The 12,783-nt window shown below is 33.3% G+C and overlaps 2 protein-coding genes across 2 annotated transcripts; both read right to left on the bottom strand.

Annotated features, from left to right (window-relative positions):
- Positions 1 to 134: 134 nt before the first annotated feature.
- LOC128166402 (profilin-2-like) lies at positions 135 to 1,544 on the bottom strand. The gene is made up of 2 exons (XM_052831540.1): positions 1,278 to 1,544; positions 135 to 1,143 (listed from the first exon to the last, which is right to left on the bottom strand). Exons 1-2 carry the CDS (start codon positions 1,284 to 1,286, stop codon positions 715 to 717), a joined length of 438 nt encoding a protein of 145 aa, XP_052687500.1. The 5' UTR covers positions 1,287 to 1,544; the 3' UTR covers positions 135 to 714.
- Positions 1,545 to 7,556: 6,012 nt separating this feature from the next.
- On the bottom strand, positions 7,557 to 10,012 carry LOC128164904 (uncharacterized). The gene is made up of 5 exons (XM_052828970.1): positions 9,961 to 10,012; positions 9,163 to 9,578; positions 8,782 to 9,015; positions 8,574 to 8,654; positions 7,557 to 8,165 (listed from the first exon to the last, which is right to left on the bottom strand). Exons 1-5 carry the CDS (start codon positions 10,010 to 10,012, stop codon positions 7,812 to 7,814), a joined length of 1,137 nt encoding a protein of 378 aa, XP_052684930.1. The 3' UTR covers positions 7,557 to 7,811.
- Between the last annotated feature and the right edge of the window lie 2,771 nt (positions 10,013 to 12,783).

The raw sequence follows: 12,783 nt of genomic DNA, 5'->3' as shown, positions 1-12,783 counted from the left end.
ATCTCCTCAACCAACCAGCTTGAAACTATTAGAAAATATAGTAGCTTTTTATGTTTGTAAGGAAATAAATACAACCAGGAAATAAAATCTAAAAACAAAAAAATCGAGGAGCCCTAAACACTCAACAAAGCCACGATGGTATGGGAGCGTTTAATATAACGTCAAATACCAAATGGTACAAAATACATAGGGAGCTGAGAGCTTTAAATTACAAAATTAAGAAGTTCAATATCGACAATGACTTGTCCGTTTCTGCGTCTCGGTGGCCTCACCGTAGGTAAAAGGTACCCAGCTATGTTTCAAAAGGACTGCAGACTTTCAATGGAGAAAGACCAACTTTAACTAATGGATGTTAGATCAACAGCCGCAGAAATATGGTCCTATTTGTTACACTAAAAAATAACAATGTCATAATAGGCCATTGTGCCTACTTAAACAACACTAATCGACTTTACAAAGAAATCACAATAATCCAATTTAATACATTTGTAGAGTCTGTTAAGCCGGAGTAAATTTTCCATTGTTTGATTATTACATTGTCGGTTTTTAAATCAACTTTCTCACGATGTAGCATAATCACCGATCTGACATCAAATGAACATGTAGTTCTAGATAAATATCTACACTCCATGAAGGTGCGCATCTTGAAATGGGCTGGGAAAACCGAGCCCGTGCAGTCTTTGAGAGATTTCCACGAATCGCTCTTAATGTCTTTCAGAGTCCATGCTCCCGCAGATAATCCCCAACTTTACAAATCATGTTGTAGCACCCGCCCGGGTGGACGCCGTCCTCGTATACCCCGATCACCAGCGAGTTCCTGCACCGGTACACTATACAGCCCGACCCTGAGGCCCCCTCCCGCCCCACCATTACCACACTGTCCATTCTCGTGCACGTGTAGAGTTTACCACAAAGTGATATTCCATCTAGGCGGAGACTGTTTGGTTCCACGAATCCGCTTGCGATGGCTTTCACCTCTGCAGAAGACAGTTCCAAAGTGGGAGATGCGGCCCATCGGCGTCCATCGCTGCCGACAATGGCGGCCCGGGAGACGTATCCACTCTCTATCAGGACATTGGTGACGTATTCTGACCAAGCAGGCGACATCCCGGTGCTCATTTCATCCGAGGCTTGAGCACCATTCTGTGTGAGATGGAATGAGTTAAAAGGCTATACGACTTAATGGAAGCATTCACTCCGAAAGTAAAAGCTGTTTAATACTCCTCAACGGAAAAATGCATTATAATGGACGGGGTACAAAAGGTGATTTTACCTACCTGTTTCATAAAGGGATCGATGGGAATTTTTCTCACACGCTATTTAATGAGTGCGCAAATCTTGAATACGTTTTTATCAACGTTCAATTCAACTAGGCGACAAATCGAATATATACGTATTCGAGATACATATCGATTAACTGAATTAAAGTAAGGCCTTTGTACTGTGGAAACAAGATATCATCGCAAAGACTATGAATACATTTGGAATAACTTAAATCCCAAATAACTGGTCCTAAACAAATATCACCTCGTCCATTTGCTTATATGGCGCGATCGGCACCGCTTCGTTGTAAAATCAGTGTTGAATCAAAATCAATACAAACTTTTCCCGATTTGTTGCTGACATAAGGTGAGATGGTCGTGGCCTTGTTATATAAACCTGTTTCTGGAAAAATAGAAATTCAATAAGTTTCCACGGATGTTCTTGAATTATTAAGTATATAAAAGAAAAGGCTATTAAACGTTGATTAAAAAAATAATGATTTTGATTGAATAGTAAAATGAAGATAATGTTATAGACCAATTGACACATAAAATACAGGTAAAACACATTACATTCAAGTTCACATAAGTTATGTGAGAGAAGATGGAAAAAATTATTATTAAGATTAATTGTAATTATCTAAATGCAGTGGCTACGCATAGTGACCGATCTGATTTAACACATATGTCATAATTTGATACCCCTTGATTAATAAAGATGCAACACAACCTTAAATTGTTCTGTTATAGGGACCGGTTGCCATGATGGACTGTTGCAGTTTCAGCTATCCACGATAAAATAATCATAAACAAACTTTGAATATAAAAAAAATAATCTTGGGTTGAAAGAATATTCTAAGTGTTTGGTAACTAAATAGTACTTAAAAATAAGATATTTACCGTCTATTTAGTTTTAATATGTCTTTAAAGTTACTAAGATTTGCCAATTTTTATCTTTAGTATCCGTTACCATGGCAATGAATGCCATTAGAAGCTTTAAGTTATTGCCTCTTGCTACTTTTTACATCGATATATATTCATGTCAGCAATAAAAAGAGAATTTGATATAGTTATGGCACGCCAAATTCACAAAAATGAGCTAATCATTGTTTCACAGTCGATAAACTAGGTTTAACGGTTGTAAACTATAGTTACGGACAGAGAACTATAGTTAACGACGATAATCTATATTTTATATCTGTAAACTATAGCTAACGCGATCATCTATGTTTTTGTAAAACTATAATTAACACTAAAAACAACCATTTGCTATTGCAAAACATAGTTTATCTGATAAATATAGTTTCAAGATATGGCACGCCATATTCATAAAAATGAGCTAATCATAGTTTCACAGTCGATAAACTAGTTTTAACGGTTGTAAACTATGGTTTACGGACCGAAAACTATAGGCCTAGTTAACGACGAAAATCTATACCGGTATTTCACATCTGTAAACCATAGTTAACGCGTTCATTTGTTTCAGAAGTGTAAAACTATAATTAACGCCGAAAACAACCATTTGCGATTGCAAACATGATTTATCTGATAAATATAGTTTCACGATTGTGAAACTATGATAAACAACTCTTGACCATAGTTAACGAATCTAAATAATAGCTTAAAGATGTGAATTTATATGTATCTGCAAACTCTATCGTTAACGTTATTTACAGATAGATATACTTAGATAATCATTCATAACCGTTAAATATTGTTTTGCAGATGAAAACTATAGTTAACTATTATTTAGTAAAGAAAAGATCGTTAAATTTTACCTTTTAAATTTGGGTCATTCCTAATAAGTTTATATAGAGCTCTTCAAAACATTCTAAAAAAAAGCAATAGCAAATAGCAAAGCCGTGTTACAGCCATAAAACTGAGACAAGCCTACTTCTTCTTTTTTTTATCTCAGTCTTATTCTTATTATTCTGCGGAATCATTAGCGATCGAGGAGGGGTGGGGGGGGGGGGGGGAGGTAATAACCTTCGTGGATTTTTTAAAGGTTTATGAAGACGTATTTTAATGGCTTAACTTGTATAAATAATGAATTAGTATTATGGAATTATAATTCGTTGATAAAGTCATGGGTGTGACTTTTACTAATTAACAATTTTTAATTGTCAATGAGTCCATATCTAATTAGTCATGGACTCATTGACAATTAAAAATTGATAATCAGTAAACGACAGGGGGATGGGACACACGAAAGAGTTAGACCAACACAGTTCAGTTCAGTTCAGTTCTTTATTAGCTTTAAAGTACAATGAATATCAACAATATACACGTACAGGTAGGTTAAAGGGGCATGGTCACGATTTTGGTCAAAAATTATTTTCTGGATTTTAACGTTTACAATGCTTCAGTAAGGCATTTTTAATAAGCAGCCAAAATTTGACTGTCATTTGATGAGTTATAAGCGAGTTACAGAACTTACAATTCTTCGCTATGTAAACAAAGTGTTTGTTTACATTTTGAATGTTGAAATGAAAATTCCAGTTTTATACCTAAAATGAATGTATTAATCGTTAGGAACTGTTTATTTATGCTTAAAATGAATAATAAGATAGACAAACTAGCTTGGATTTTTTTTTACCGGTCTATTGAACCTATGTAAACAAAAACAGGACACGAGCCTTGTTTACACGACGAAGAATTGTGAGCCCTGTATCTTGCTTTAAACTCAACGACTGGCACCCAAATTTCATTTGATCATTAGAAATGCATTCCTAAATCATTGCAAAAAATAAAAACAGAAAAATAAAATTTGACCAAAATCGTGACCATGTCCCTTTAACAGGAGAATGTGGCAGAAGTGTACATATGATATCAACATCTAATTTGCATTAAGTAAATCTTGTCTTAATTTCAAACCAAAGTGAATAAATTTATCAAGATTACATAGTTCCTTTACATTTTCAACATTAAAAAGTTGAAAAAGTTTACACATTGATTCAACAGTATACGTGTACATTCTTTTTGTTTTGATAAAAGTGAGACTAAATTCAAAGGGGTCATCTAAGTTTAGTGACCTTTGAGCCTAATGAAACGGACAGTTACTATTATTTTTTTTCCTTTTATAGAATTTGGATAATCAAGACCATTAACAAGAGGCCCATGGGGCCACATCGCTCACCTGAGTAACAATGGCTTTATATGGGTGTTCAAAGGATATTGTGCCATATGGCCCCTCGGTAGAAAAACAAAAAAAAGAATACCATAAAATAAACTGTATCCAAGTTTTACACTTATTTTCCTACACTTAATCTTTGACAATGTACCCTTATGAAATACCATTTTTACCAAAAATAAGACCCTATGCAAGAAATAAAACTAAATTTTTGGTAGGGGTACACTCTTCCAATTCTCTTTATTTTAGTTATGCCCCCTCATTTTATAAAACGATCCAATTATATATGAGAATATGCATATAGGTACATATTCATCTCCAACTACATTGTACTAGCTAGTTATTGTATTTTATTAAAAAAAATTCCTATATGTGAAAAAAGGAAAAGTGTACCTTAAGGCGCTCAAATTAAAAACATTCAAAAATTTAATTGGTCTTCCGCATTATAAACACTTGTTGTTTACCAGGCATGAACTCGTGCTACATTTTATTACCTTACTCACTTGATCAATGAATACACTCGAATGAAAAATGTTGTCATGTGATATGTTAAAGAGCTATTACATGTATAATCAATGCATAGGCATTCGAACTGGGTGGAGGGGGAGGGGCCCCCACTTTTTTTTCAAAGTTAGACATAGCCATACTAAAAATTTTTTTTTTTTTGGCTTGTCAAGATTTCTGATAAGGTCTAGCCCCACCAACCCCCCCCCCCCCCCACCCCTCTTAATGAGCCTCAGACTGCAATGTATTAACAGGCATATCGCTCAATTTTACTAAAGCCCACCCTTTATTTTCATCTTTATTCAAAACCAACGTTAACAAATGGCTACAAATCAAGATGATTTTCCGCTGTAATTTTTTCTTAAGAATAGCGATAATACATTTATCCTCGTAACAGTAATGTTTTTAACTGTTTTAAAGAGGTAGTTTTTATATAATTGTGTCTGAAAAACCAACAAAGTTGATGTAGATTCATCGTATAAGGAGGGGGGGGGGGGCTAAACGGTTGTTACAGCATATCATCCTTTTAATTTTTCTGTACAAGTATTTAACGTTTAGTGAGACATTTCTAGTGATAAATCAAAATTTCAGCGTCAAATGTAGAATTATAAGCAAGATACAGAACTAACAATTCTGCTTGGTTTGAGTCAATTTTTTGTTCACAAGAGTTAATTACATTCAGCTTAAGATATTTAAACTTGGTATTTCCTATTCAGAATGAACAAAAGCACGGCCTTAGTTATGTGAGCAAAGCTCTGTATCTTGCTTGTAATTCGAAACTTGACACGGCTGAATATTGTTAGTAAAGAGAAAATTGTAAATAATTTAAACAGAAGAAACATGCACTAAAACAAAGAAAGAGCACAATTTATTTTTCATAATATATATATACCTATATATTTCTAGCAGCAAAAACAATCTCCGTTTAGACTGAAAATGCAGAGCATCTTAACAAAACACGTTGCATTATAATCGACCATAACGTAGAGATCGTACCGAATTACCAATACAATGTATAGTATTTATAATGTAATATGTTGTTAATGCATCAGATTTTGCTCATTTTGCGCAGGTAAACAATAAACTCTCTGATTTATCGAAGTCTATATTTGATTCGATACGTAAAAATTCCAAAATACAGGCAATATTTCCCCTCAAGTTAAAAAGCATACACAAAATTCAAAACAACGTAAAACCACGGTCACGAGTCAAAAATGTCAACGCATTGAAAGATTAAACTTCAATTCACTTTACGAAATCGGCACAAATATATTAGGCATGTTTCAAGTACCCCTTCGCACGTAAACTGTTGCACAACAAGCAAATTCATCTTTGTCAGTTTGACCCGTTTGTCATGCGTCAACATTCAAACATGGGCTGCCTTGTACAATGAACTTTCGTGTTCGATATGGAATACCGAACCCGAAGTTATAAACTGATTGACAGCGATTATCTCTTTATTTTTATTTTCGTACAATACTCAAATTTGAAAAAGAAATTCGCCGATAATTTTTGCAGATTATATTTTCTTTTCCATAAGGATTATTTTTGCAAAATAACGTTGAATTTGACTCAATAGTTCTTGAGAAGAAGATTTTTTAAAATGCACCCCCTGTTTCTACAGTTTCGAGGTTTTCTCCGTTTTAGATAAAGATCAGTCTTTCATTTCTGCAATTTATAATCACCTTTCTATAGGGATGTTTTGTGCTAAATTTGGTTGAAATTGGCCCAGTGGTTTTAGAGAAGAAGTTAACAATGTGAAAAGTTTACAGACGGACGGACGGACGGACAGACGGACGGACGACGGACAAAAGGTGATCAGAAAAGCTCACTTGGACTTTCAGCTCAGGTGAGCTAAAAACGGGGAAAAGATTGGTTTAACTGTATAATTTCGGAGAAAAATGGGCTGATCCGTGTAATCCACATTTACAATATTAAAAACAACAGCCGTGACAAATGTAAATGTTTTAATTCAAATTCGTTTACAAATAAAATCAAGAAAATATACATCATTTACATGTAACTTCTCTGATATATCTGGTTTAAGAATTAACCCAGAAAACAAAATAATATTATAAAGAAACAAAAGTTTTAAAATTAATAAATGTATATTGTAATCGTGAAAGCATTTTTAAAAACGTTGTTCGGATGTTTTTTTTTTATATTCTGGTGAAAAAAATCTAGTATTAATATGAATAAACAAATGACCGGTTGACTGAGAGGTAAAGCCAATACATTTATATAAAAAAAATTTAAAATGCTTCTCAGTTGAAATTAATTTGTACCTAATTCCAAATTATGTATTTCTTTCTACCGGTCCACATACCTCGTTTAATTACTGCATGTAATAGATTTTTTTCCCCATTCACATATACATATAAATCAATAATTAATAGCATCATTTCTAAAAAAAAGTGTACACTTTTTCAATTTTATTTTTTATTTTTTGTTAAAAAAGTTAACTTCAGCATTGTATAGCACAAATAAAAATTACAGCAGTGTATAGCACAAATAAGCAAATTAAATTCAAAATAGAGCACAATAAAAATAAATAAAATATCGTATTAAAATATTTAATGAAAAAAATATACGTTGTAAAGAATGGTGGAAAAAGTTATTGATAAATAAAATGATACTAAAACGAACACGTTTACGGTAAATGCAAAAAAAGAAAAGCACCCTCTTTTCAAAATACAATCCCTGAGGCAATTTTTTCTTTAAGAATATCACATAATCAAGTATACGAATAAATATAATATAATATATTGCATGGAATAAACAGATCATTGGCAGCTGGACGTGCAAAGGGTTTTCATAATAATGGGGACATCAATCTCAAGGTACTATGGAAAAAAAACCCCTGACCATAGCTCGGTTGGTTGTTGGTTGAGAAATAACAGAGAAATTTGACATCACTATAACGACCATAACTTTGACCATGTTTCATTGGATGAGAAGTTCCTTAGAAAATTGTAAACCTGATTGACGTGCAAGTACATGTAGAGCTCAAATGAAAGATGCTGAAACCCGTCATCGTCGGGACTTGAATACAGAGGGAAATCTACAATATCTATTCCTTTGAGGACGGAAAAGTTTTCAATGCCACACAAAAGTCCTTTAACGCTTTTCCTCAACTGTTGGACATCACCACAGATGTTATCATAGCGGACAGTCTCGTTCTGACACCTTTTTTTGATCGCCAAATCCAGAAGAGCGTAACTTTTGAGGAGGGATGTGTGTAATTCCACAGTTAGGTTTTCTGCAGTAGTCTGGAATAAAATAAAAAAAGTTTGAATAAAGTGATGTCAATTGTTTCATTCACAGTTGAGTTTTGGACTTACTCTAGTTTCATCACATAGTTATATTAAATGTAAACTAGCTGTAAAAATGTTTCCAACAATTAGCGACTGATATCATTTGCAAAAGCATTCATGCAGTCATAAACTTGTAATTAGCTGGCATTACATGTAAAGGAACAGAAATTTTTGAGTCGGTTTATTTTCAATGTTATTTTTAAAAACGACCCCTTTGTATTCCTTGAAAAAACGGGCTAAAGCTAATTTTGGAAAAGTTTAGAAATAGAACGAAATAATAAATCAATGCTACACCAGTATAACAATTATTATTATCAAAATATTTTTTTCTAAAAATTGAAATACAAAATGTTCTTTACTTACCTCATTTTCTAGCATGTTCTCTGAGGCATAGCATTTAAAGTCTTCCTGTTTGAGTTTTTCAATTAAGCTGTCACTCCTAATCTGTTGAAATAAAATTGTTTTGTAAATAATTACTATATGTGACCGTGTGATTGCACGTCATCATTTACAAAACTTTTATAAGCAATTGTTTTACTCTATTAAAAAGCAATAAATATAAATTACTAACGATTTCGGAGATTTTGGAGAGCAATTGGCTGGTGAAATGGACAGACTTTGCGAGAAATTCCTGGATCCTTTGAAGTATGTGTCTCACGTAGCCTTGGTCTTTTCCGGGTGGTTTGTTATCGGGGCAGGGTTTTTTGAGCAATCCATAAATCTTGCTCCCGGTGATTACTCCTGATCCCGCGGTGTAGATACGCAGAGGGCAGTCATTCGGATTACTTTCTGAATTATTTTGATTGACAGATGATTTTGTGGTTGTTGCAGTTGCAGTAACTGTTCCTGCTGTCAGATTATTGGAAACGTTTTCGGATGGGGGGAGTGTTTGCATTGTATTGAACAAATTCGCGTTTTCTGACGTCAAATTTGTTTCACTTTTACTGACATTTTGAGACAGCCCAGGAGTTTCGGTGAAGTCGCTGCTCCTCCTTGTGGACGAATCTGACGTCATAGTAACAGCCGAATCTTGCATCATTTCGGCACCTCTAGTCGATTCGAATGCTGTGGACCTCTTGACCGGGACATCGCTGGTAGATAGCAATTTGATGATCTTTGGAGCATTTTTCTTGACTTCTTCGTGTTGTCCTCTGAAGTTCCGCGATACCGTGTGTTTCGTAACTGGTGACGGCCTGCTACCATCGGCTCGGTTAGCGTTGTCGTCGCCATTGTTGATCGCTGGTACAATTACGTCATCTATAAAGCTTTCGTGGGCTATCACATCCTCGGGTATTTGGGACATTTCAACGGTCAGGTTTTCATTTGAGGTTGGAAATAATGCGAGTTTAAACCCCCAGCTGACAGAGTCTGTAAAGATAAGATTGATGTAATGCTAGTATTAATTAATTAATTAGTATTAATCCCCATTTCATTATGGGTTTACCAAATAGTGATTTCAGTATTACTACCCCCCTCCCCCCCCCCCCCCCCCCCCCGCCAGAAACTACAGACGATATCACGTGACCTTAAAAACCGTTGTAAAATAGATCAATGAAATCAGTTTACAGGTATTCATGGAGTTGTAAGACAATATATATTTATCATTTAAAACTGAACGCGTTACGAAATCATCTCATTTCCATTCTCAAATATTTCTAGCAGATTACTTTTTTTTCTTCACTGCAGCAAATGAAAGGGTTGCACTGACATAATTGTTTAACACATTGTTAAATCTACAGGTGATACATACCATTCAAAAGACATAGAATTGTGAAAAATGATAAAATTGGTTGCATGTTCATTTCTTCAATCTTGAGTCTTCTTAAAATTAAGTTCAAATATAACATGCCTTTGCTGATGTTGAATTTATATATGCAGATGAATTTTTAATAGAAAGAAAAATTTCAAATGTTTCAGATCAAAGTAACTAATGAATTAATTCTTAAGACGGCATTCAGAGTTGTAAGAAACAAGCGACCAATCAGATTCCTAATCTTTCGTTTCGATTTCATCGAACACTTACTTGTGTAAAATCTTAGACAATTTTTACTTTCACTTTTTATGCTACCGTCAGAAACGATGTGTCAGCATATATTCATAAACAAGCTTTGAATATAAAAAAAAATAATCTTGGGTTGAATGAATATTCTAAGTGTTTGGTAACTAAATAGTACTTAAAAATAAGATATTTACCGTCTATTTAGTTTTAATATTACTTTAAAGTTACTAAGATTTGCCATTTTTTATCTTTAGTATCCGTTACCATGGTAATGAATGCCATTAGAAGCTTTAAGTTATTGCCTCTTGCTACTTTTTACATCGATATATATTCATGTCAGCAATAAAAAGAGAATTGGGTATAGTTATGGCAAGCCAAATTCACAAAAATGAGCTAATCATTGTTTCACAGTCGATAAACTAGGTTTAACGGTTGTAAACTATAGTTACGGACAGAGAACTATAGTTAACGACGATAATCTATATTTTACATCTGTAAACCATAGTAAACGCGATCGTCTATGTTTTTGAAGTGTAAAACTATAAATAACACTTAAAACAACCATTTGCTATTGCAAAACATTGTTTATCTGATAAATATAGTTTCAAGATATGGCACGCCATATTCATAAAAATGAGCTAATCATAGTTTCACAGTCGATAAACTAGTTTTAACGGTTGTAAACTATGGTTTACGGACCGAAAACTATAGGCCTAGTTAACGACGAAAATCTATACCGGTATTTCACATCTGTAAACCATAGTTAACGCGTTCATATGTTTCAGAAGTGTAAAACTATAATTAACGCCGAAAACAACCATTTGCGATTGCAAACATGATTTATCTGATAAATGAATTTATATGTATCTGCAAACTCTATCGTTAACGTTATTTACAGATAGATATACTTAGATAATCATTCATAAACTATAGTTTACAACCGTTAAATATTGTTTTGCAGATGAAAACAATAGTTAACTATTATTTAGTAAAGAAAAGATCGTTAAATTTTATCTTTTAAATTTGGGTCATTCCTAATAAGTTTATTTAGAGTTCTTCAAAACAGTCTAAAAAATAGCAATAACTATTGAGCCCTGTTACAGCCATAAAACTGAGACAAGCCTACTTCTTTTTTTTATCTCAGTCTTATTCTTCTTACACTGCGGACTCATTAGCGATCGAGGAGGGGTGGGGGGGGGGGGGGTAATAACCTTCGTGGATTTTTTTAAAGGTTTATGAAGACGTATTTTAATGGCTAAACTTGTATAAATAAGGAATTAGTATTGTGGATTATAATTCGTTGATAAAGTCATGGTTGTGATAATTGATAATTTTAAACAGTCTTTACTAGCTGACATAAATGCTTCTTCCAAATGTACAATCTATAGATATTTAGTTGATCATTGTACCTTGCAGTCATATCTAACAAGAAGAATTCCTTTACAATATAAGAAACTTATATGTAAATTAAGATTATCATCCCATTGTCTTACCATCGAAACTGGCAGATATAACAATGTTCCATTACAAAGACGTTTATGTCCTCTATGTACTTTAGGTATAGAAGATGAATATCATTTTATATTGAAATGTCCCTATTACTGTAACTTAAGAGAAAAATTCCTTAAGAAGTTTTATTATATTAAACCCTCTGTCTTTAAATTAATTCTATTATTGTCAACACAAAATGTAAAGGATTTGTGCAATTTAGGTAAATATATTAAGAATGCTTTTGTAATCAGAAAACTTCATGTATAAACTTGCTTTTTTCAAGTGACCAGTATATGTATTATAACATGTGTATATTAATTGTATATGTCTATGAGCTGTACAGCTGTTGACTAATAAACAATACAATACGACTTTTAGTAATTAACAATTTTTAATTGTCAATGAGTCCATATCTAATTAGTCATGGACTCATTGACAATTAAAAATTGATAATAAGTAAACGACAGGGGGATGGGACACACGAAATTAGCAAGAGTTAGACCAACACAGTTCAGTTTAGTTCTTTATTAACTTTAAGCTATGCAGCTTATTAGTACAATGAATATCAACAATATACACGTACAGGTAGGTTAACAGGAGAATGTGGCAGAAGTGTACATATGATATCAACATCTAATTTGCATTAAGTAAATCTTGTCTTAATTTCAAACCAAAGTGAATAAATTTATCCAGATTACATAGTTCCTTTACATTTTCAACATTAAAAAGTTGAAAAAGTTTACACATTGATTCAACAGTATACGTGTACATTCGTTTTGTTTTGATAAAAGTGAGACTAAAATCAAAGGGGTCATCTAAGTTTAGTGACCTTTGAGCCTAATGAAACGGACAGTTACTATTATTTTTTTTCCTTTTATAGAATTTGGATAATCAAGACCATTAACAAGAGGCCCATGGGGCCACATCGCTCACCTGAGTAACAATGGCTTTATTTGGGTGTTCAAAGGATATTGTGCCATATGGCCCCTCGGTAGAAAAACAAAAAAAAAGAATACCATAAAATAAACTGTATCCAAATTTTACACTTATTTTCCTACACTTAATCTTTGACAATGTACCCTT

Source organism: Crassostrea angulata, chromosome 10 (genome assembly GCF_025612915.1).
Source record: "Crassostrea angulata isolate pt1a10 chromosome 10, ASM2561291v2, whole genome shotgun sequence".
Lineage (NCBI taxonomy): Eukaryota > Metazoa > Mollusca > Bivalvia > Ostreida > Ostreidae > Magallana > Magallana angulata.
Note: the sequence above shows the minus strand (reverse complement) of the source record. Positions and strands in the feature narration are given on the sequence as shown.